We start from the raw sequence: 25,797 nt of genomic DNA on the forward strand, positions 1-25,797 counted from the left end.
AAACAACCTAACATCTAACAAGAGAGCAATGATTTAATAAATTATGGTAGTAAATAGAAAAATATGAATCTTCCTTTAAACATCATTGGTTTCTAAATCAAATCCCATTAGCATTTTTTAACTAAATATTATTAAACCTATAAAATAATTTGGAAAATGACCTATCATGCATTACTTATTAATTAGTTATTTTCTATCACAGTAAGTTTTCTTTTTTCTTCATTTAGATCCTGTACATTTCTCATTTTTGTTGTGAATTAACTTTTTGTCCATTGTACTTTGTAATCACATGTTATTGGCATACTAAAACATTCAGATTTTTATACTAAGCTACCTTAATTAATACTCTCATTAATTTCATTCTTAGCTCATTTTCTTGGATCTTATACATCAATTATACCATCTACAAACAATTAAAGTATTTTCATTTAAATTTATATAATTATTATTTTTGTTCAGATCTTATTGGATTAGCTACAATTTACAGAAATGTTAAATTATAGAGAGGTGACTAGTCTGCTTTTTCAAACTCCTTCATTGAATTTTTGTTAACCAATGCCTGTGTCCCCAAATTCCAGGTGAAGAAAGGGATAGAACATTTTTCTAGTAAAGTCTAAGAGACACCTTGGTAAGGCCTTATTCCATAATTTTCTTTTCAGGAGCAATAGATTAATCTCATTCAGTTAACAAGCACCCTACGCCTGGTGCTGTACAGCTATGTATAAGATACACAGCATACAGACATGGGGAATTTCTTAATTTAAAAGATAAAATAAAAAATTATCTTTACCTGGAATTAAGTTCTAATTAGAATGTTAGATTCTCTTTTGCTAAGAAAGCTTCTAAAATAAGATAAAAACAGAGAGGGAGGCAAACCAAGAGACTCCTAACAATAGGGAAAAAACAGGGTTGATGGAAGGAGGTAGAAATAGGTGAGGGGCACCAAGGGGAGTACTTGTTATGAATAGCACTGGGTGTTATATGCTAGTGATGAATTACTAAATTCTACCCCTAAAACGAATACTATGCTATATGTTAACTAATTTGAATTTAAATAAAGTCTTGAAAGTTAAAAAAGAATGTCTTGTGGTCTTTAGTGTTGATCAGAGCATTAAATTTTTTAAAGCCAATCCCTGAAGTCCGAAACTTTTATGTTAAGGTCCCACCACAGAAGTAGCTTTATAAAGCTTGTGAAAATACTTTAGCAAGAAAATATTTTAATATTACCTGTTTGCAAAACTTGTCCCCATTTTGTAACTTGTAGGATCCTGTAATTGTTTTCACTTAATAGGGGCAATTAAAATCTGTTAACATTTACTAGTAAAAATTTTTTACTAGTTAAAAATTTAACAACTATAAGATGTTTAAAGGATGTTGAAAAGATTTCAAAATTAAGGATCTGCAGTATGTTTTTGTTGTATTAAAATTTCAAATTTTTATTTGTTAAAACTAAAATAACATATAAAATAAAATGTCAATTAACTAAAATAACACAGGCCAAGTATCAGCTTTTTATATACTTTAATTTCAAGAGATTCAGTTTTTCCTTATATTTACCTTTCAGAATTTGATGTTTCTGTTTCTCCTTCAGCCATATTAGGTCTTGCAATTTCCTGAAATGATTAAGAATATGTTTCTTTTATATTCATGGTTAAACTTAAACTACTTTAATTATACTAAACTTTCTGGATTAAAGGAACTTAAGTGTGCAACCTAATATAGCAAAGAAATAGAAAAACAGTTTATTAAACTAAAGTATGTATTATATAATAATTCTCAAAATTAAAAGCAGAATTTTTAAAAATCTTTTAAAAAATACCTATAAGAATTTCAGTGTACTAGAAGTTTCTGAATTGAGGTCATGAAGCAGTTATCCAGTTATAACAATACCTGCTTTTCTTAGACTCTATGTAAAATGTGCACGATAATTACAATTAATTGAATAGAAAACTAGTAAAACACAATGTGAATTTGAATAACAAGTTGTATCCAAAGTATTTTATACAAACATATTAAATACAAACACTTATATGAAACATATCTGAAATTATGGTTTCATATGTGGAGTAATATTAACCCTGCTATTGTCAAACCAAGTAATATGAGATAGACAAATTAAATATTTTGCTTACTTGAAATGTTTTATAGGGAGAAAAGAATACAGTAAAACTTCAGTGAGCCACAGGCCAGGCTAACAGTTCATAACAATTACCAATTATTAAATACATATGATGCGTGAGGTACTATGTTAAGAGCTTTACACTATCTCATTTAATCTTCATATTAGACATTCTCAATTCCATTTTTATAATAGGAAATATAGCTATATAGGTTAAGTAGAAAACCCCAGGGAATAACCACAATAAATGGCGAAGATCCAAATCTAGGTCTAGCTCTTAACTAGTACAGTGATTGACTGAGGCCTGTGAAATTGATAATGGTGTATTAATCACATATGTTTATTTATTTTTTTACTCTCCTAAAACTCTGCTAAAATGAGGCAAAGACATAAAACATTTTCATTCATAAAGACCATGAAAACACCAAAGCATAGTAACTGTCAATGAGATGTCAACAAATTTTTAGATGGAAAGTGGCTGGAGAAGTAGAAGTTGACTTTGCATGATGGAGGAATTTACAACTAAATATCTGAGTAGGGGAGTGCAAGAAGAAGACAATCAATTTGCTCAGAGAACTGAAGCAATCTGGTATTTGAAGGAATTCAGTACAAGAGCCAGTACATAAAAAATAAAAATGAAGCACAAGGACTGCTGAGAAATCTAAATGCTCTTTCCCTAATTCACACAACAGATACCTATCCTTTCCTCTACCACAGAGGCCAAAGTAACTTTCTGAACTAGAGACAATTTAGACTTGTGAACACCAGGAATGGCAAAGGGAAGCCTTGAGGAAGTGAGAGAAAACAGAAAAATTTAGTCCAAGTCTATAAACTGAATAAAGGTCCCCACAGTTCTCCCTGCCTGGCTCCCAGAATGCCAGCAGCTGGAGGAATCACTCTTCACCACCAACAGCTAGAATCTAGAAGATTCTTTTTTGGAGAAAATTATCAGCCTCAAGGCAAACAAGGTTTCCCATAATGACTTTGAAAGCATCTTCCTCACCAAAGAATCAGTCAGCTCAGCATCTGATTTTCCTATGGTGAAGTCTAAACAATTCCCATACAGACCGTGCAGATTGTGTAGAGCATTAATCCAGGAGGGTTAACTAAGCTTCACATTATAATCCATGGCAGTAGTGTGTTTCACAAACACCTCGGGCCTCCAGGACACTTTCAGGAGGCAGGTGAAGTTAAAACTCTTGGTACAAAAACCACAGTGAGTAAACATGCTGGCATGCTGGCATCTTAACATGAAATCAAGGCAGTGGCATCAAACCAAAACTACACTAGTAATCACTGTATTCTTCACTGGCAAACACCAGCAGTAAAATTCACTTCATTAAATATCAATCTTTGAGTTCATGTCTTTCTAATATTCTGTGTGACAAAAAAGGAAGTATGCATAAATCATTGCTATTGTATACTGAAACACTTGGGTCTATGATTGAGTTGCAAGCTGAACTTCGGCACAATTTTTTCACAGAACATCAGTTTTATTTTAAAGGATGACCGTCCAAACTATGACTATTTAGACTTGGTTATTTAGGAGATATTTTCTTGAAAATTGACAAAGTACGCCTATCACATCAAAGAAAACAACTGACAGTGTTTATTGCCAGTAATAAAATTCAAACAAATATTAAATTTTAGGAAAACTTGTATTCACCATTGATTAAGTTTATGCTAATATTAAAGAATGCCTTGGTATTATACATAAAACATGTCAACACGTGCAAAATTTATGTAACTCAGTGAACCAATATTTTTTCCAAATGACTAATCAATGTTATAAAATCATGCATGAATAAAAGATCCAGACAGACCAATAGATTTTAATGTATCAAAGCATAAAAAGTTCAGTAATATGGAATGAGATTCCACATAGCAAAAAACCTTTAAGAAAACTTCCACTTGTCTATTTTTGATGTAGTATAAAAAAAAATCACAATTATTTGAAAAGATTATTGAAGTACTAGGTAAGGCTGGATAGTCTTCATATATTTCAACCACAATAACTATCAGAACAGACTGAATGCAGAAACATGAGAATCCAGTTTTCTCCTACTTAACTAGACAGTACAAAGATATGCAAAAGTATAAAACAATACCAGTGTTCTAAGTTTCCTGTGTTTTAGAAAAGTTATTTTTCAGAAAAAAATGTGTTATTTATGTAACTATATAGTAGGTTTATTAGTTTGATTTTTAAGTTACAATAGTTTTTTAGATCTCAGATTTTTAATTTCTAACATAGTAAATCTAATACTTTTTGAGAGTATATATAAATAGTACCCTTTGGAGTTATGCAGTGCACAACCTGTATGACTATATAAGGCAGCCCTGTCTCCATACTCAACAACAAGTTTTCAATGAACTCTGTAGTGCCTTAGTCTAGTGTATGGGCAGCCAAGGATCACCACACCATTGAAGACATGCTTTATTTTTTATTTTTTTAAAGGTTTCATTTATTATTTATTTGAGAGTAAGAGAGAGAGAGCATGAGCTGGAGGGAGAGGGAGAGAGAATCTGAAGCAGACTCTATGCTGAGTGCAGAGCCAGACGCGGGGCTTGATCTTATGACCACGAGATCATGACCTGAGCTGAAACCAAGAGTCAGATGCTTAACCAACTGAGCCACCCAGGCGCCCCTTGAAGACATCCTTTAACATCAGAAATAACAAAATAAATAGGAATAAAGAAAGGAGCTAGGAGACATCAGAGACATTGCTGGGAACAAAAGGAAAAAAATACAATAAACATTTAATATCCCCAAAGAAGTATAAGATGTTATTACATCCATTAAACAAGAACAAAAATTATGAAGAGAAAAATTGAAGAATAAAAGTATTAAAGAGCTCTTCAAAATTAAATATATGACAACTAAAATAAAGTTTAGAAAAAAATTTTAAAAAGATTGAATGAAAAAGACAAAAAGAGGGAAGGCAAGAAAGAAAGAATCATACAATTAGAGGAGTTAATGCAGGAAATACAGTGTCACATCAATAGGAGGAGAGAGAGAGAGAGAGAAAATGAGCAAAGAAAAGTGAAAATTTACCAAAGAAATAATACAAGAAAATTCGCCCCAAACATATGTATCCAAATTACAAAGGGTTATTAAATGCCTACCATAATGAACGGAAAAAGGATTGGTGAACATATCATCATGAAACTTTAAAATACCAGAGATAGAGATAATCATTAAAGTTGCCAGAAAGAACAAAATAACCAAAATGCAAAGAAACTGGAGCCAGAATGGCATCAGACTTATCAAAAATAATACTTTCAAAATTGCATGGGAAAAATGATTTCTACATACTTTAGCCAATCTTTAAGTAAATATAGTTTAAAATATGCAAGGAGTGAGAAAAGATGAGCCCCTTCTGAGAGAGTTGTTAGAGAACAAGTTTCATAAAAATAGGAAGTAAACCAAGAAAAAGGGAACTCCTAGTTCAGAAAATAGGATATCCAACACAAGAAAGTAGCAAAGGAAAATCCTGATACAATAAACTATGCATCAGGCTTAGAGAGCAACTAGTTTAAACTGAAGGAGATCTGAGAGGAGAGATCCAAACTCTCCAACAATTTCTTTTGGTGTGTGTGAACATTTGGAAAAAATACTTGCAAACATTAGACAAATAAATCACAACACTTTTTTAAAAACAGCTTTAGTGTATAGAGAACTAAACAAATGAGTCAAGATATATACTGTTTAACTTCATAAAAATAAAATAAAATATAGTAAAGGAAAAGAAATCATAGTAGTACTTCCTGGCTCAGCACACATAAAGGTCTCAAAAACTGTGATGTAACTGTGCTGAAATCAGTGCTATGCCAAGCCATATTGGAACTTGAGGTAAAAGGAAAAACACATACGCCTATATACATATCATTCTTTTTTTTATTGTGGTAAAATACACATAAAATTTACCATCATAACCACTTTTAAGTGTACAGTCAGTGGTATTAAATACATTCACATTGTTGTGTGACCATCAACACCATCCATCTCCATAACTTTTTTCATCTTGTAAAATTAAACTCTATACTCTAATTAAACAATTAACTCCATATTCTCCTCTTCCCCTTAGCCCCTGACAACTGCCACTCTACTCTCCATTCTTTATGATTTTGACTGTTCTAAGCACCTCATATAAGGGGAAGCATACAGTATGTCTTTTGGGACTGATTCATCTCATTTAGCATAATGCATTCAAGGCTTATCCACATTGTAGCATACTGCAGAATTTCCTTCCTTTTCACAGCTGAATAATATTCCTTTGTATGTGTATACCACATTTTGCCTATTCATTCATCTATAGATGGATACTTGGTTTACTTCCATGTCTCAGCTATTGTGAATTATGTTGCTAGGAAAATGAGTGTACAAATACCTCCTTTAGTCTCTGCTTTCAGTTCTTTTGGGTATACTCAGAAGTGGAATTGCTGGATCATATGTATTTTTTCTTTTGAGGAACTGCCATACTGTTTTCCACAGTGGCTATATCATTTTACATTCCCATCAACAGCACACAAGGGTTCCTATTTCTCTACATACTCATCAACACTTTTTTTTTTTTTTTTTTTGACAGAGAGAGAGTTATATAGTGAGGGATAGAACACAAGCAGAGGGAGAGGGAGAGGGAGAAGCAGGCTCCCCAGAGCAGGGAGCCCGATGTGGGGCTTGATCCCATGACCCCTGCCTTCATGAGCTGAAGGCAGACTCTTAACGACTGAGCCACCCAGGCGCCCTTTTTTTTTTTTAATAGTAGCATCCTAACAGGTTTGAGGTGATATATCATATTAGTTTTTATTTGCATTTCTCTAATAATTAGTGTTGTTGCATATCTTCTCATCCTCGTGGCTATTTATACATCTTCTTTGGAGAAAGTCTGTTCAAGTCCTTTACCGATTTTTTAATTGGGTTGTTTTTGGTCATTGAGTTTTAGGAATTCTCTAAATATTCTGGATATTAACCCCTTATCAGATATATGATTTACAAGTATTTTCTTCCTTTTGTGGGTTACCTTTTTATTCTGTGGATAGTGTATCTGATGTACAAAATTTAAAAATTTTCATGAATCCAATTAGTCTTTTATTTCCTTACCTGTGCCTTTGGTGTGATAACCAAGAAATCATTGCCAAATCCAATGTCATGAAGCTTCTATCCTATTTTCTTCTAAGAATGTTATTGTTTTCAGTCTTACATTAAGGTCCTTGATCCAGTTTGAGTTAATGTTTGTATATAGTGTTAGGTAAGGTTCCAACTTCATTCTTTTGCATGTGGATATCCAGTTTCCCAGCACCGTTTATTGAAAAAGACTGTCCTTTCCCCATTGGTCTTAGCTACCTTGTCAAAAATAATTTCAGCCTATATTTGAGGCTTTATTTCTGGGCTCTTTATTCTATTCCACTGGTCTAGATGTCTGTCTTTATGCCAATACCACACTGTTTTGATTTCTGTAGCTTTGCAGTAAGTTCTGAAATCAGTGTGAGTCCTCCAGTTTTGCTCTTCTTTTTCAAAATTGTTTTAGCTATTTGAGGTTCCTTGAGATTCTATATAAATTTTAGGATGTGATTTTCTATGTCTATAAAAGTTTTTAAAAATGCCTTTGGGATTTTTGTACAGATTGCAATAAATCTGTAGATTGCTTTTGGTGGTATGGACATTTTAACAATATTAAGTCCTCTAATCTGTGAACATAAGTTGTGTTTCCATTTATTTATGTTTTCTTTCATTTCTTTCAGTAAGGTTCTATAATCCTATTTTACAAGTCTTTCATCCCCTTGGTTAATTCTTATTTCATTCTTTTTGATGCTATTGTTAAATGGAATTATTTTTGTAATTTCCTTTTCACAGACTGTTCCTTGTGTATAGAAATGCAACTGATTTTTGTGTGTTGACTTTGTATTCTACTACTTTGCTGAATTCATTTATTGGTTCTAACAGGGTTTTTTTTTTTTTGGTGGACTCTTCTGGGTTTCTACATAAACAGTTTTCTACAAAAACTTTTTTCCAATTTGGTTGCCTTTTGTTTCTTTTTCTTGACTAATTGCTGTTTCCAGGTGGAGTTAAATCTAGCTCTAAATGTCTGCCAAATCTAGTTGGCTTACTAAGTCCTCTAGTTCCTTACTTACATCTGATGGTTCTATACATTTTAAGTGGGTTGTTAAAGACTCCAACTGTTATTATAGAAAGTCAATTCTTCAATTCTGTCAGTTTTTGCTTCATATATTTTGGTGATTTGTCATTAGTTACATATTTATAATTGCTATATCTTCTTGCTGTATTGAACCTTTTATTAATATATAATGTCCTTTTTTTCTTGTAACCTTTTTTCATTTAGTATATTTTGTCTGATATTAGTAAAGACACCCATGTTCTCTTTTGATTATTATTTACATGGAATATCTATTTTATCCTTTCATTTTAACTTGTGTCTTTTTAAAAATTTTTTTTAAAGATTTTATTTACTTACTTGTCAGAGAGAGAAAGAGACAGCACAAACATGGGGAGCGGCAAGGAGAGGAGAAACAAACTCCCCTCTGAGCAAGGAGCCCAATGCGGGACTTGATCCCAGGACTTTGGAATCATGACCTGAGCCGAAGGCAGACACTTAACCGACTGAGCCACCCAGAATCCCTAACTTGTGTCTTTAGATCTCAAGTGAGTCTCCCATAGACTGCATGCAGTAGGATCCTGTGTTTTTATCCATTTTGCCAACATGTCTTACAACTGGAGAGTTTAATCCATTTACATTTAAATTACTGAAAAGGAGGGACTTATATCTGTCATTGTGTTTTTATATCCTTATAACATTTTTGGTACTCATTTCTTCCACTACTGACTTTTTGTTTAGTTGATTGTGATGAAATGTTTAAATTCTTTTTTCGTTTCCTTTGTGTATAGTTATTTTTGTGTGTGTGGTTACCATGTGAATTACATTTAACATTCTAAGGTTGTCACCCTCTAATTTGATTTTATACCAGTTTAAATTCAATAACAAAAACTCTGCTCCTTTACAGCTCCATCCCCACCCCTTCTGACTGTTGTTACAAAATTACATCTTTATAAACTGTGTACCCAGAAATAAACTAATAATTATTTTAAAGGCATTAGTTTCCTAAATCATGTGGAAAACAAGATTTGGAGTTAGAAATCAAAGTTATAGTAATGCTAGCTTTTACACTAATATTTTTTTCTTTTAATTATCTCTTAATTCATGTAGAAAACAAAAAAAATAGTTACATTGTTACAATAATACTAGCTTTTATAATTGTCCATGTACTTACCTTTATTGAGATATTTATTTTTCCATATATCTTTGAGTCACTGTGTACTGTCCTTTCATTTCACTATACAGGACTTCCTTGAGCATTTCTTGCAGGGCCGATCTAGTGGTCACAAACTCTCTTAGATTTTATGTAAGAATATCTCACTTTTGAAGGATAGTTTGTTTTTTAATTTTTTAAAGATTTGTCAGAGAGAGTGGGCACAAGCAGGGGGAGCTGCAGGCAGAGGGAGAAGCACTCCCTGCTGAATAAGGAGCCTGATGCGGGACTTGATCCCAGGACCCTGGGATCATGACCTGAGCTGAAGGCAGACGCTTAACCGACTGAGCCACCTAGGCGCCCCTTGAAGGATAGTTTTAACAGATATAAAATTATTTAGTTTTTTCTTTTAGCACTTTCAATATATTGATCTACAGCCTTTTGGCTTCCAAAGTTTCTAATGAGAAACATGTTGATAATCTTATTGAGAATCCCCTGCATGTGATGATTTGCTTCCCTCTTGCTGCTCTCAATATTCTCTGTCCTTTGAGAATTTGATTATAATGTGTCTCAGAGTGGGTCTCTTTGATCATCTTACTTCTGAAATTCACTGTGCTTCTTGATGTTTACATTCATGTATTTCATCAACTTAGGGAAGTTTTCAGTCATTATTTCTTTATGTCTTCGTCTTTGTCTCTGTCAAATATTCTCCGGGATGCCCTAATATGTATATTGGTCTGCTTAATGATGGGCCCCAACTGCCTTGGGCTCTGTTCACTTTTCCTCAACCTGCTTCTTTTCTGTTCCTCAGACTCAATACTTTCCACTGTTGTGTCTTCCAAGTTTGCTGATTCTTTCTTCTGTCTGCTCAGATCTGCCTTTGAGTCCCCCTAATGAATTTTTCATTTTCAGTTAATATACTTCTCAGGATGTCTTTTTGGTTTTTCAGGTTTTCTCTCTCTTTAATATTTCCACTTTGTTAACATACTGTTTTCTCGACTTTCCCCACATATTCCTTTTGTTCATTGGGCATCTTTATGATAGTTTTTTTTTTTTAAGTCTTTGTCTAGTATATCTGCCATTAGGTCTTTTTCAGGACCCAGTTTCTATTGCGTTTTTTCCTTTGAATGGGTCATACTTGCCTGTTTCTTTGTATGTCTTGTGATTTTTTTGTTGTTGTTGTCGAACACTGGACATTTTAAACTAATAATGTAGTAACTTTGGAAATCAGATTATCCCCCTTCCCAGTGTCTGCTGTTTTTGTTATTGTTTTTGTTTCTTTTGATTGTTTTAGGCTGTCTCTGTTCCTGGGACCAACATGAGATGTAAACCTAAGGTCTTCTCAGGTCTGTTCTGAGCTTTTCTCTGGGTAAGTACAACCACTTTCTAATTTAACCCATATATGTGATTGTCTCTGAATATCCTAATCTTTAATGTCAGGCTCCTGAAAGGGGAAAAAGCAAAAAAATTAAGGGGAATCAAAGGGCACTCTACCTTTAAATCCCCTGGAAGTCACTTCAGTTATAAAGAGAGGGGCTTGCAACAATGAGGAGAGGTGTAACCTCAATGTGCCCACTTCTGTGGAATGTTGTGGTGAGAAGCATCAATTAGTGACAACAGCACAGATCTTCAATATTTGGAGGCCAGTACCCTTTTTGGCCACTCTGGTACCATAAGCTGTGTTCAAGCTGCTCCAGGAACATGTGCACAGCTGTCTGCCATGTGGCTGAGGGTAGGGGATGGGTAGCTGCTACTGTGCTGAATGCTTAAATTTACCGATATTAATTGCAACATACTGCCCAAGTCTTCCCCTGTGGAAGTTGCAGGCATTCAACAGACTATAGAATTCCAAAATACAGGAATATTCCATTTTATTGTACATCACAGATACTGCATTTTATTTTACAAGTTGAAGATTTATGGCAACCTTGGTGCCATCCAAGCATGGATGACAGCATATCTGTTTACTACATAGTTTACCGAATGTTTTGAGCCCACTGTTGTGACCTACTGCTCAGAAAAAAAAAAGATTCCTTTCAAAATATTACTGCTCATTGACAATGTACCTGGTCACCGAAGAGCTCTAATGGAGATGTACAATAAGGTTAATGATGTTTTCATGCCTGCTAACACATTATCCATCCTACAGCCCTGGACCAAGGAGTAATTTCAACTTTGAAGTCTTATTATTTAAGAAATACATTTCGTAAGATTACGGCTGCTTATACATAGTGATTCTTCTGATGGATCTGTGCAAAGTCAACTGAAAACCTTCTGGAAAGGATTCATCATTCTAGATGCCATTAAAACATCCATGATTCATGGGAAGAGTTCAAAATATCAACATGAATGGGAGTTTGGAAGAAGTTGATTCCAAGCCTGATGGATGACTGAGGGGTTCAAGACTTCAGTGGAGGAAGTAACTGCAGGTGTGGTGGAAATAGCAAGAGAACTAGAATTAGAAGTAGAGCCTGAAGATGTGACTGAATTGTTGCAATCTCATGATAAAACTAATGCTGGAGGAGTTGCTTCTTATGGATGAACAAAAAAGTGGTTTCTTGAGATGGAATCTATTCCTGGTGAAGATGCTGTAAAGACTGTTGAAATGACAACAAAAGATTCAGAATATTACATAAACCTCATTGATAAAGCAGTGGCAGCGTTTAAGAGGACTAACTCCAATTTTGAAAAAAGTTCTACTGATCAGCCAGTATCCATCAACATGGAAGCAAGACCCTTTACCAGCAAAAATATTATTACTTGCTAAAAGCTCTGATGATGTTTAGCATTTTTTGGTAACAGAGTAATTTTAATAAAGGTTATGTACATTGTTCTTTTAGATTCCATGTTATTGCATACTTAATAGACTATAATATAGTGTAAACATAACTTTTATATGCACTGGGAAACCAAAAAATTCATTTGACTTGCTTTATTGCAATATTTGCTTTGTTGCAGTGGTCTGGAACCAAACCTGCAATACCTGTGAGATATGGCTGTAGTTACATCAGACAGATTCTGCCAGTACAACTGTTGTCTAGGTGGAAGATAGATTCCTGGTGCTTTCTACTCTGTCATTTCCCTAGAATCCCAGAATTTTTTTTTCCCCCAAAGCATCAGTTGAAAAAGTGAAAAGTAGGTGTATTGAACTCACAAAAGTAATTTAAGTTTAAACATTTTTACCAAAACCAGAATTTATTATTCCACTTTACTGGCTTTAAGGGAAACATACACATCAATATTTTCAAATCTAGTTCTTTCCCTATCTTGTTTTCAAATAAGCAAATTGTCATGTTTACCAATTTCTCTTGACCAAGTGATGATTTTAAACAATTTAAAATTAACTTCAGCTATTGAAACATCTTTTACAGGATGCTACTGTAGCTAGTATTGTTTTAATATTTTGATTAACATTTTGCTTATCAGTTTTAGAGGACCCAAATACAATTCTTAGTTTAACATTACAATTTGTTGATACTGTGATAACCTATTTTACATGAAATTTCTACAGAACTTAACTTGTTAGGATATTTAAGAATGGAGTCGGTGGCTGCTTTTTGTAAATCAATGTCATTTATAGAAAATAACTTTTTTCTGGCCTAAAAATTCAAAATTTGAAGACACTTCATTTAATTTTTCATATGTATATTTCAAATATGAAGTTAGCACATTTATAATCTTAATGTCTATTCAATAAGCACTTTCCCTATAATTATCAATACTCTCATTCATTGATTCATGCATTTCTAATTTTATTTTTTTTATTTTATTTATTTTTTTTTAATATTTTTATTTATTTATTTGACAGAGAGAGACAGCGAGAGCAGGAACACAAGTAGGGGGAGTGGAAGAGGGAGAAGCAGGCTCCCCGCCGAGCAGGGAGCCCGATGCAGGACCCGATCCCAGGACCCCGGGATCACGACCCGAGCCGAAGGCAGACGCCTAACGACCGAGCCACCCAGGCGCCCTCTAATTTTATTTTGTCTAATTTTGAAATTCATGTGAATATTTACATCTCTTGCTCAAGTTTTATATTCACTGAACATATTTTAAAAATTGCTTTCTTTCATTTGTTGTAAACAAAGGGACAGGCCTTTTATTAAGCATACAGCTTTATTTATGGTCATTTTTCTGATTGTAGAGTTTATTAACTTTTGCCATTTTGTTCAAAATATCATCCCATACAGATAATCTGTGTAAAAATCTAGTATGTTTGTACCACAATGCTTTCGAGTTCAACATAATTTTGACATTTGATATTATACCTTTTCATATTTGATAAACATCTTTTCAATTTGTATGTAAAGTGTCTCAAGTGCATTTAATCTTGATGCCTATACCTGTATGTGATTTTAATTTGTTTTTAAAATAGACAGGAATATTCCATCTGCTTGTTGAATTACCCCACTCCCAAAATATATATCCTTTCTACAATACTAAAAGAGATAATCATATTTGAATTCACAGATAAGGCATTTTTTATATTAAATTATGATTATGAACTGAGCAAGGCACAAATTTGGCATAATTATTTTTTGGGAAAAATATTGGCTTGTACACCCTTGTATACATCTGCCATATCTGTCCCATTATCATACCCCTAGGCAAGACAATTTTTATATAAATGTAATCTCTTTCTAACTTATTAATAAATTCATAAGCTAGACCATATCTACTTTTTCTTTAAAACAAAAACAGCTTTATTGAGATATAATTGTCCAGTTTTTTCTTTTGTTTCAATCAAGTCAAATAAAACTCTCCCCTTACAATATTATTCTTAATGTAAATATAACTAAGAATCAGACACATTCACTCATAATAGATTATATCTGGTTTACAAAGAGTAAGGAAATGTATTTTGCTTCTTTTATTCTCCACAGTATTTCAGATTCAACATGATTTGCTAATAGAATATATATTTTTAAAAAATTTTACTAGACAAATAAAACACAGAATCCTTTTAATGATTAGTTATATGATTATTAGTTCCTATAAGTTCAAGTGAATTCAGAAACATTCCAACATTTGGACTCCCAATAGTTTCCTATGATCCTCTGAGAGATAAATAATTTTCATATAAGACACACATTCAAAATCACTGATACTTATTTTATCACACTCTGTAAAGCATCATCTATTAAACTATCAGTTTGAATATATGTTTAAAAATACTTCCATTTTTAAAAAGCATCAAAATGAAATATGGAATTTTTGTGATCACAAATTCTTTTCAAATTTTTCCAATCTTTGAAAGCACTTTTTGAGTTACAAAAATTTAATTATTTTGTATTATTGCTAAAAAGTATGCATGAGAAACAAAAATAAGGATTCTCTGGTATAAATGAGCCAGTCACAATGAATCAACTCAAACTAGACCTTTTTTTTTCTTAAGACCCATCTTTTAAAATTGGCCCATCATGTAAAATAAATACCTAAAATCTGCATCTTGTCCTTGGATAGGCCCATGCTCTATTAAAAGCATTTTTATTATATTTAAATAGATGGCCACAATTAAGAATTAAATTTATTTCAAAAGACATCTTATTTTTTGCTCATGCTTATGCTCACTAGCCTCTGAGACTTCTAACATTTCATTTTCTTTATCTTTTCCCCACAATTCAGAGAGAAGTCTTTAACTCTGAATTTCATAATAATTCTATTCTAATAGTGTCAACGTTAAGGACTTTATAATTTTCAGTAGCTGGAAAATTTTGTTTTTCCAGCCTAACTTATTACAGTGCCCTATAATTCTGATCAGTTTTTGAATGTGTTTTTCATCTTCTGAACAATGCACCACTTGACTTTTTAGATGCCATATTTAAAAAAAAAATTTTGGTATACATTTTCAGTGTATTTATTTTTAATTAATACACACAGTTAAACATAATAAACATTTTACAATCAAATAGGTATACATAAACATTTGTATGAAAAATATAAAACATCAATGATTACAAACAACAGAAAATTACATACCAGGAGAATTAGATAAATGTTAAGACAGAGGAATTTGTCCCAAATCAAAGAACAAGATAAGGCCACAGCCAAAGATCTAAGTGTAACAGATATAAATAACATGCCTGATGGAGATTTTAAAACAACAATCATTAGGATACTCACTAGGCCTGAGAAAAGAATAGAAGATATCAGGGAGACTCTTACCACACAGATAAAAGAGTTAAAAAAGAATCAATCAGAGATGAAGAATACAATAAATGAGATTGGAAACAGGCTTGATGCAAGGAACAGCAGGCTAGAAGAAGCAGAGGAATGAATTAGTGACAAAGAAGACAAAATAATGGAAAATAATGAAGCTGAACAAGAGAGAGAAAGAATTACAGGACATGAGAATGGACTCAGGGAACTCAATGACTCCATCAATCATAATAACATTCGTATTATAGGAGTCCCAAAAGAAGGAGAGAGAGAAAAAGGGGCAGACAATTTATTTGAGGAAATAATAGCTGAAAACTTCCCTAATCCAGGGAAGGAAACAGACATCCACATCTAGGAAGCATAGAGAACTCGTATCAAAATCAACAAAAGCAGGCCAGTACCAAGACATATGGTAATTAAATTTGAAAATTATGGTGATAAAGAAAAAATCTTAAAAGCAGCAAGACAAAAGAAGTTTTTAACTTACAAGGGAAGACCCACAAGGCTAGCTGGAGATTTCTCAACAAAAACTTGGCAAGACAGAAGGGAGTGACATGATATACTCAAAGCGCTGAATGCAAAAACTCTGCAGCCAAGAATACTCTATCCAGCAAGGCTATCATTCAAAATAGAAAGACAGATAAAGAGATTCCAAGACAAATAAAAACTAAAGGAGATCGTGACCACTAATCCAGCCCTGCAAGACATACTAAAGGTGACTCTTTGAGTGGAAAGACCAAAAGTAACAAAGGCAACAAAGGATCAGAGAAAATCTCCAGAAACAGTGACAAAACAAGGACTCAATCCCACTTATAATTGCACCAAAAATAGTAACATATCTAGGGATAAACCTAACCAAAGAAGTAAAAAAATCGGTACTCTGAAAACTATAAAACTGCAATGAAAGAAATTGAAGATGACACAAAGAAATGGAAAGACATGCCATGCTCATGGATTAGAAAAACAAATATTTTTAAAAAGTCTATACTACCCAAAGCAATCTATGCATTTAATGTAATCCCTATCAAAATACTGATAGCATTTTTCAGAGAGCTAGAACAAACAATCCTAAAATTTGTATGGAACCACAAAAGACCCCGAAGAGTCAAAGCTATCTTGAAAAAAAGAAGCAAAACAGAAGACATCACAGTTCTGAACTTCAAGCTATATTACAAAGCTGCAGTTTTCAAAACAGTATGGTACTGGCACAAAAACAGTATGGAGAGATGAGCGCCATAGATCAATGGAAGAGAATAGAAAACCAAGAAATGAACCCACAACTATATGGTCAATTAATCTTCAAGAAAGCAGGAAAGAACATCCACTGGAAAAAAGTCTCTTCAACAAATGGTGTTGGGAAAGCTGGAGAGCAAGATGCAGAAGAACGAAATTGGACCACTTTACATCATACACAAAAATAAATTCAAAATAGATAAAAGACCTAAATGTGAGATAGGAAACCGTTAAAATCCTAGAGGAGAACACAGGCAGCAACCCCTTTGACATTGGCCATAGCAACTTCTTTGCTCTGGAGAGCAAGATGCAGAAGAACAAAATTGGACCACTTTACATCATACACAAAAATAAATTCAAAATAGATAAAAGACCTAAATGTGAGATAGGAAACCGTTAAAATCCTAGAGGAGAACACAGGCAGCAACCCCTTTGACATTGGCCATAGCAACTTCTCTCTAGAGGCAAGGGAAACAAAAGCAAAAATAAACTATTGGGACTTCATCAAAATAAAGAGCTTCTGCACAGCAAAGGAAACAATCAACAAAACTAAAAGGCAACCTATGGAATGGAAGAAGATATTTGTAAATGACATATCAGATAAAGGGTTAGTATCCAAAATCTATAAAGAATTTATCAAACTCAACACTCAAAAAATGAATAATCCAATTCAGAAAGGGGCAGAAGACATGAATAGACATTTCTCCAGAGAAGACATACAGATGGCCAGCAGACACATGAAAAGATGCTCAACATCACTTATCATCAGAGAAATACAAATCAAAACCACTGAGATGTCACGTATGCCTATCAGAATGGCTAAAATCAACAACACAAGAAACAACAGCTGTCGCAAGGATATGGAAAAAGGGGAATCCTCTTGCATTGTTGGTGGGAATGCAGACTCATACAGCCACTCTGGAGAACAGTATGGAGGTTCCTCGAAAAGGTAAAAGTAGAACTACTCTATGATCCAGCAACTGCACTATGAGGTATCTACCCAAAGAATATAAAATGCTAATTCAAAGGGATACATGTACCCTGTTGTTTATAGCAGCATTATCTATAGTAGCCAAATAATGGAAACAGCCCCAGTGGAGCTAGAGAGTATTTTTCTAAGTAAAATTATCAGTCCAAGAAAGACAAATACCATATCATTTCAGTCATATGTAGAATTTAGTCAACAAAAGAAATGACCAAAGGGGGGTAAAAAAAGAGAGAAGCAAACCAAGAAATAGATTCTTAATGAGAGAGAACAAATTGATGGTTAACAGAGTGGAGGTGGGTGATGGGGATTAGGGAGTGCACTTGCTGTGATGAGCACCAGGTGTTATTTGGATGTGTTGAATCACTGTCTTGTACACCTGAAACTATTACATTGTATGTTAACTAACTGGAATTTAAATTAAAACCTAAAAAAAAAAGGCATCTATACCTGACTCCTCTCTCTTAGTCCCTACCTATGTTATAATGAAATTCTACTATCCCTGAAACTGGAGGGGAAGATTCATGGTATATATTTAGTTAGGGAACAACAGCAATAGATTGTTACAGTGTATAGAATACACATAGTAGCAGAACAGAGGCTATGTTAGAAGCCACTAAATCATATGGATTTCAACTATAATCTAGTATATGAAAGGAATTAATTTTCAAAGAGAAAATGTAAAACTATAGAAATGAAAAAGAGTGATACCAGGAAAACATTATCTGGGCATGAAAATACTGATTCCAATACAATGCATCTGATCAAGCTATCCATCCTATCAGAGGTGTGCCTAAAATAAATACCTGCATCTCTTCAAAGAACTATCCACATCACATATATTTTTGAAAGAAACACCTGGACCAAGATTGTTCTATGTGGCCTCCCATTCCATATGTCTTCCTTTAACTCTACTTATGGCTTGCTAAATTTTTAGTGTAAGGTTTTTTTCTTTTAACAAAAACTAAACTTAAGAATGGTTTTTGTAAGAAAGGTGGCTTCATTTGACACAGATGAAATAGGGCATTCAAAGGAAAGTAAGAGTTTGATGATTTATTCAAGTATGAATGTATCAGAAAAGAATCAGTAGATGATGTGATGAAATTATGGATTCATAAATTTTCTTAATGTTCGTGCCTTTACATATTTGGGAAGAAGAGAGGCACGCCCCTAGGGCACAGGGACTAACCGTGACTAGGGGATGGAAGAAAAAATCCTACTCTCAAGATCCAAAACACAGAGCCAGCTTAAGAGTGAGGCTAAACCAGAACAGAGAACATCACCACTCCCCACCACCCACTTCCAGGCTAGCAAACACTAAATAACAAGCAACAACAGTACTAATGGAAGAAAGACAAGAGTATATATAGAGAGAAAGACACACCTTCTAAAGCTCAGTCTCACAGGGAGAAATAAAGCTGAGGATGAAACAAGAACACTGAGGGAAAAATCCCCCAGCAACATCACTCCCACCCTCAGCACAAAGAAATACTACAGGAATTGTACCTGGTAGTACATTGAGGGTAACCATAGCAACAACAAAACCAAAACTCAGATCAACTCACTAGTAGGTGAAACAAAAATCCCATAGTAATGACCTAACATAACAAACGGTATGCCCATTTTTAGATATAAATACTATTTATCTCAGTCCTACTTAAAATTTCTTGCTTTCAACCAAACATTATATAACAAAAAAGCAAGGGGGAAAATGGACTGTCAGGAGACAAAGCAATCAGCAGAATCAGACTCAGATATAACCCTACTACTGGAAACTACCAGACAGAAAATTTTAAATTACTATTATTAATATGTTAAATGCTTTGGTGAAAAAAGGAGGACAACATGCATGACCAAAATGGTAATTTTAGCAGAGGGTCAGAAACTGTAAGAATCAACGCAAATGCTAGGAAAAAAACAAACAAACAAAAAACCAACAACCACAAGGACAGGGATGAAAAATGAGCCCTTTGATGGGCTCATTAGCAGACCTGACACAAATGAAAACAATGAATCAGTAAAATTGAAGATAGGTCAATAGAGAGAAATTACCCAAAATGAAACACAAAAAAAGTGTGTGTGGGGTAGGGTGGAGATTAAAACAGGGCATCTAAGAACAGGGGCTAACATCAAATGGTGTGGTATTTAGGAAATTGGAATCCTAGAAGTAGAAGATACAGGACAGCTCAGAGAACACCAATCAGGATAAATACCCCAAATAAATAAATAAACAAATAGATAAACATATAAGTAAACATATGAACAAACCAGACTTAGCTACATCTTGCTCAAACTGATGAGAACTATAGATATAATAAAAAAAGATAAAATCTTGAGGGCAACCAAAAAATTCGACACATTATATATATATATATATGACAAAGATCAAAATTACAGTAAGACATTTTGTCAGAAAATATGAAAACCAAGAGACAATAAAATGACTTCTTTAAACTGCTGAAAGAAAATAAAACTGTCAACCCAGAATTCTACACTCACCAAAAATACCTTTCAAAAATGAAAAATAAAGATATTTTTAAATGAAAAAGGCACAGAAGAATTAATTACCAGTAGATCTGCAACATAAAATATATCAAAGGAAGTTGTTTAGGCATAAGGAATGTGATACTAGACAGAAATGGAGAGCAAACAAGGAAATGAAGAGCACTGGACATGATAAAAACAAAGTTGAATATAAAATTATTTTTTAAAGTTTTTAACTGCTTTAAAAAATAACTATCTAAAGCAAAAACAGCAACTCTGTATTCTGTCTTTACAACCTATGTAAAAGTAAAACATATGACAACAATAGGAAAAAAGAACCCACAAACTATTAACATCAGGAATGAATGAGAGAACTATCACTCCAAACCCTAAGACATTAAAAGATTAAGGGAATAGTACAAACAAGTCTATACAGATAAATTCAATGTTAAAAACCACAAACTACCAAAACTTATTCAAGAATAATCACATAACTGGGGTGCCTGGGTGGCTCAGTCAGTTAAGTGTCTGCCTTCAGCTGGGGTCATGATCCCAGGATCCTGGGATTGAGCTGCACATCAAGTCCCAGGTAGGGCTCCCTGCTCAGCAGGGAGTCTGCTTTGCCTCTCCTTCTACCCCTTCCCCTCCCCCTGCTCGTGCTCTCACTCTTGCTCTCTCTCAAATAAATAAATAAAATCTTAAAAAAAATCATATAACAAAAGTATCCCATCTCTATTAAATTTATTTGTCATTAAAAACCTTTCAAACAAAAGAAAACTTTCTGTGGTGTAAAAGAAAGCTGCTTGGAAGAAGGTGGGCTAAGTTCTGCCTAGGTTTCACTTATTCATTGTTCAATATTTATCAAAAGATAAATCTGAACCTGCTTCACTTCAGTATACTCAGAAAGAGATATGGCATATTTTGTAATATTAAAAAAACTGACATCAAGAAAACATGTACTTGAACAAAACTATTTCTACATACATCCATTAGACCGCCCAGTAAATAACATTTATAGGATAACCCCAAGTATTTTATTCAGAGTGCCTGTTTAAGACAGCTAAAACACATTTAATATATATTCAAAATATTCTTTTAAAAACGATTCATTTATTTATTTATCTTAGAGAAAGCATGCAAGTGGGGGGAGGGGCACAGGGAGAGACTCTCAGGCAGACTCCCTGTTGAGTGAGGAGCTCTACAAGGGGCTCAATCTCATGATCAATGAGATCATGACCTGAACAGAAATCAAGCATCAGATGCTTAACCAATGGAGCCACCTGGCGACCCCAGAATATTTCTATTTTAAGTATTAGTTAAACCTTTCTGACAGTCCCAGAAAATAAAATCATCTGGAAAGATTAATTTTCCAATGTGTCAACTGTTTGACATTTATTGATCTCACGATTTTTAAATCATAAATTTATCTCCATTAACTCACTAGCTGAACTAAATAACAGGCAAGTGAAATATATGATGCTTTTGTAAAAACAAAAACACCTTAGAATTTTGCTTAGGGTTAGATATTTTTATATCTAATGACAACAAACAAATCCCATTTTTTTCCTGGTAATATGCCAATAATTGTTATTATACACAATGAACTGAGATGTTTAAAAAATTAAACAGTAATACTTTCAAATATATAAGCCTTTAAGGTACAAGTAAAACAAAATTTACCTCAGACACAGGTTCTTGTTCCTTAGTGGGAGCTTCATTTTTTAATCTTGAAAACAAAATAATTATTGAATACTTTATTTTATATTTACAATGGAAAAATATGAAAGTTCTTTTCTGCATGCTTAAAATAATAAAAATGTAAATTTAAACTAATGTAGATTTGTAAATGACCTTTAAAATATTTTAGGGAAAAATAGAATGCACGAAAATAAACAGTAGATTCAACAAATGTGCTAAAGAAATCAATACAGGCATGTATTTCCTTCTTTTCTGAAAACAAGAGCACTTAAAAATTTTTCTCTATGTTAAATACAATTATAAATAAAAGACATACACTAGTAAAACCGTTTCAAAAAAAGAATTACTCTTTAAAAAATAAAAGCAGGTTATATGCTTGATGTATACAAGATGCTAAGTATTTACTATTACAGGGCTTAAAAAGTGAAAGAAGAGACATTTGATCTATTGTGAAATTCAATATAATGCTATTTCAATATTTATTACAATTAAGGTAGCAAAATCACAGAAATAATTTGTAATTCTGAAGGATATAGTCTCTTAATAGCATAGCTACCATAAGCCTAGCTCAAATACTAACTACAATTTTTTTAACCTTGGTTTTTCTGAAAATAGAAAAATTGTAACTTATTACATTAAGAAAGCCATATGCCATCTTTAAAATAATTTCATATAAAAGCTAGCTTTCCCAAAAGATCTTTTAGAAACTGCTGATAACTAAATATTATTTACTGATATTCTATATTAAACTCAATTTTAAACTACATAAGTACCTACCTGATTTGAAATGCCATTAAGAGTTAAGTGATTCATTACTTTATGAAGGCTTAGAGCTATACTTAAAGATTAATTTAGTTAATATAAGCAACTATACTGACTTAAATTTCACGCACAAAAATGAAGACAATATAGGATAGAAACGTCAGTTATCCTAAAAGCTACTTTCATGGTTAGTCGAAATACAGAGTTGGCAATCTTCTTTAACCATTCTCTGAGGGAACACTGAAAAAAATAGGTCTATAAATGCTAATGCTTTACTAGATATTAATAATAATTTGTGTAAAATTACTTATCTATATTTTAGTTATTACATGAAATTGCAAAATATTTAAGATAGTGTCATTTTTTTGTTCTTTTATTATATTGGTAGTGTATTACAATAATTTACAACTAACTTACTAAACAAATTCAAATGAATAAAACTTGCAGAAATATTGACAAAATGCATAAATCTCAATCATTTTGGAGGTTAAAGATTTTGTAATTCTTTTAAATGTTTAATTGTGAACAATATTCATAAAGATGAAATTTCATGTTAGTCTTTAATAATTTATACAGGAAAATGACAGTCTTAAGAATAACATGTATAAAGTTGTATGAAAACATGAAAAATTAGTGTGAAGAAACAAAAAGTAGATATTGGATTAATGAAGTTTTGAAATAAATTTGTATATTACAACTGATTTTTATTTCTAAGCAGTTAATAATTTTAAACTCAATTTGAAAAACTGTGAAACAAACTGAACAAAAAGAAGTTTAAAAACATTTTGTAAAAGAATTTCCCTCTCAGTTTACTGTTGAAAATCAAAGATCAACCTTACATTCTTAAAAAAGAAACATTACCATGCTAATCATTTTCACATATGGCTGTTCTAATAAACTGGTTTTATGCAACAATTAAAATGAAAGCTATTAAGCATGTGCTACTATTACTGCTGATATTTCAACTGGAGAAACTATGCCCTCTTACTATCTCTGCAAGAGAGGTTAGTGACAGAGTTTTTTATTACTCTTCATCTAAGAAACTGGTAGATGAGAACAAAATAAGTTATTGAAATAATTAGCACTAAGAGGCCTATGATCCCAATCTTATTTTGGGGCTTTAACCATACTAGTATTCTGTTTATGGAAAAGAATTATAATAATCAGTGAAATATTTAAGGAAACAAATATTTTAAAAATTCAAAAAGTATACTACAGAAAATTCCACTGAGAAAAAAATTCAGAGTTAATTCATCATTAAAATGTACACTACATTTTTGTAACTACAAAAGCATAATTTAAGATTAACAAATTAAAACAAAAAGATGAACAAATTTTAACACAACTACCAACACATCATTAACACTATTAGGAAAAAAAAGTGTTCTTACCTGTAATTCTTATTCATTAAAGATACCTGCTGAAATAGTCATCATTTGAGATATTCAATTGCTTGGTAGAAGACAGTGAAATTTGCTAAGCTCAAAGTTCTGAGCTAAAGACCTGCTATTAGATAATTACACTTTTCACCTGTAAATGTTGCAATAATTTTTAATAGAAAAATGTAGTACAACATTTAAAACAAACACTAAAGTTTCAGTGTAAAGAGAACAGAAAGCTTGGTGATCAATTTCAAAATGACTACAGATCAAGATTGCAAATAAATTACTTTTCTTCTGTATATGAACCTGCTGAAACATCTTTCTGATAAAGGATAATCCTTTCCTTCTAAAGTTTAAAATAAAATAAATGTCCCTTCTTGCATTTTTCTGCAGGTCACATAACTAATCCAAAGCTACATGTAAAGTAAATATTCTGGGTTAATTACATTAGTGTGTTTTTTTTGAGGTTTCATTCATATTATATACATACCATGGGGTAAAGGGAAAAGCTATAAAGGGAAAATCATTCAGATTATTTTAGCCAGGCCATATTCTTTTCTTTTAACAACAATTTAAAAGCCCAAAATTTCAATGTTGATTTTTTTTGTAGTCTTCAATTCATTTGTAAGCATACTTAAAAAGACGAAAAGAAGTTGGATAAGCCAGTAGGAAAGCCAATCAGTTCTTAAACATCTTCCACTTAGATATTCAAGATTAAATTTGATAGTAATCATGAGACTAATAAATTACAGTAAAACATCTAATGTTCCATTTCTGATTATCTGTTCTGAGAGGCGTTAATAGATACGTGGAAAGGGTAACTGAGCTAAACATTTACTGGGTTGCACATACATCAGGTACTGTGCTAAGAGTTCTAGTCCAAAGTTAAGACACAGTCCCTCCTATCAAGGAGTTCATCATTAAGGAAACATACTGAAGCAAATGCTTATGGAATTGTGAAAAGTGTTAAAAAAAAAAAAAGACAGACATCTACCTGATGGAATGGCTGTACAAAGGACTGAACCACTACAAAAGGGAAAGACACAAGGAAGCAGTGAAGATACTATAGTCAACGGTTTTGCAGAAAGAACAGGAGTTGGCAAAGCAGGGGAAGGAGAGTCAAGGCAGAGCAAAAGCAAAGAATTATGAAACAAGACAACAAATGAGAACCTGAGTGGTCTAATATGACTGTAATGTAGGGAACAAAGGAGAGTAGTCAAAAATGCAATTGAAGAGATAGCAAGGGCAACTTCAGGAAAGATACTGATTGCCAGGATATAGTGTTTATGCTAAGAACTTTATTCTAAGGCTAACAGGAAAGTGATTATGTGCATCTGAAAGAGAAAGGGGAGTATTAGAAGGGGATAAGCTCCACGCAGGAAGCCCAGAGAAGAGATAGTTAATGACTATCTCAAGTAAAGCAGAAGCAGGGTCAATGGGGAAGAGGAAGGTTTAGGGAGATGATAAACAAGGTAAACCAACAGAATATAAGTACCAACTGGACAAAGAACATTCAATAGAAATATTTACCACTCAGTCTTGTTATTCTCATCCTTAAGGAAAAATTCCAACCATTACTTCTGAACAAATAACCCCAGAGCCATCATCTGGAGCTTTACCCCTCCATTTTTATTACTACTGATTTCAATCAGTCAGCAATTCAATTCAGAAATATCACAGTATATTAGAATTAGACTCAAGTCCTAAGAGAT

At 32.9% G+C, this 25,797-nt stretch overlaps 1 protein-coding gene across 7 annotated transcripts in view; it reads right to left on the bottom strand.

The window, feature by feature from the left end:
• Positions 1-25,797, bottom strand: part of ZNF280D (zinc finger protein 280D) — a 131,628-nt gene that overhangs the window by 4,807 nt on the left and 101,024 nt on the right. For 5 of the 7 annotated variants that reach the window (XR_003515561.2, XM_027568947.2, XM_027568950.2 and 2 more), the window contains 2 exons: positions 21,924-21,969; positions 1,558-1,613 (listed from right to left, as the gene is read on the bottom strand). Coding sequence is in view for 6 of the 7 variants with exons in the window: in XM_027568947.2 (XP_027424748.1) it covers positions 1,558-1,613; positions 21,924-21,969 (102 nt within the window). In the remaining variant the exon portion in view is untranslated. Of the gene's footprint in view, positions 1-1,557; positions 1,614-11,773; positions 11,809-11,936; positions 11,983-21,923; positions 21,970-25,797 lie in introns of those variants that run through there. The other 2 variants (XM_027568953.1, XM_027568952.1) reach the window with 2 other exon arrangements.

The sequence above is a fragment of the Zalophus californianus genome, chromosome 6, assembly GCF_009762305.2.
Source record: "Zalophus californianus isolate mZalCal1 chromosome 6, mZalCal1.pri.v2, whole genome shotgun sequence".
Classification (NCBI taxonomy): domain Eukaryota; kingdom Metazoa; phylum Chordata; class Mammalia; order Carnivora; family Otariidae; genus Zalophus; species Zalophus californianus.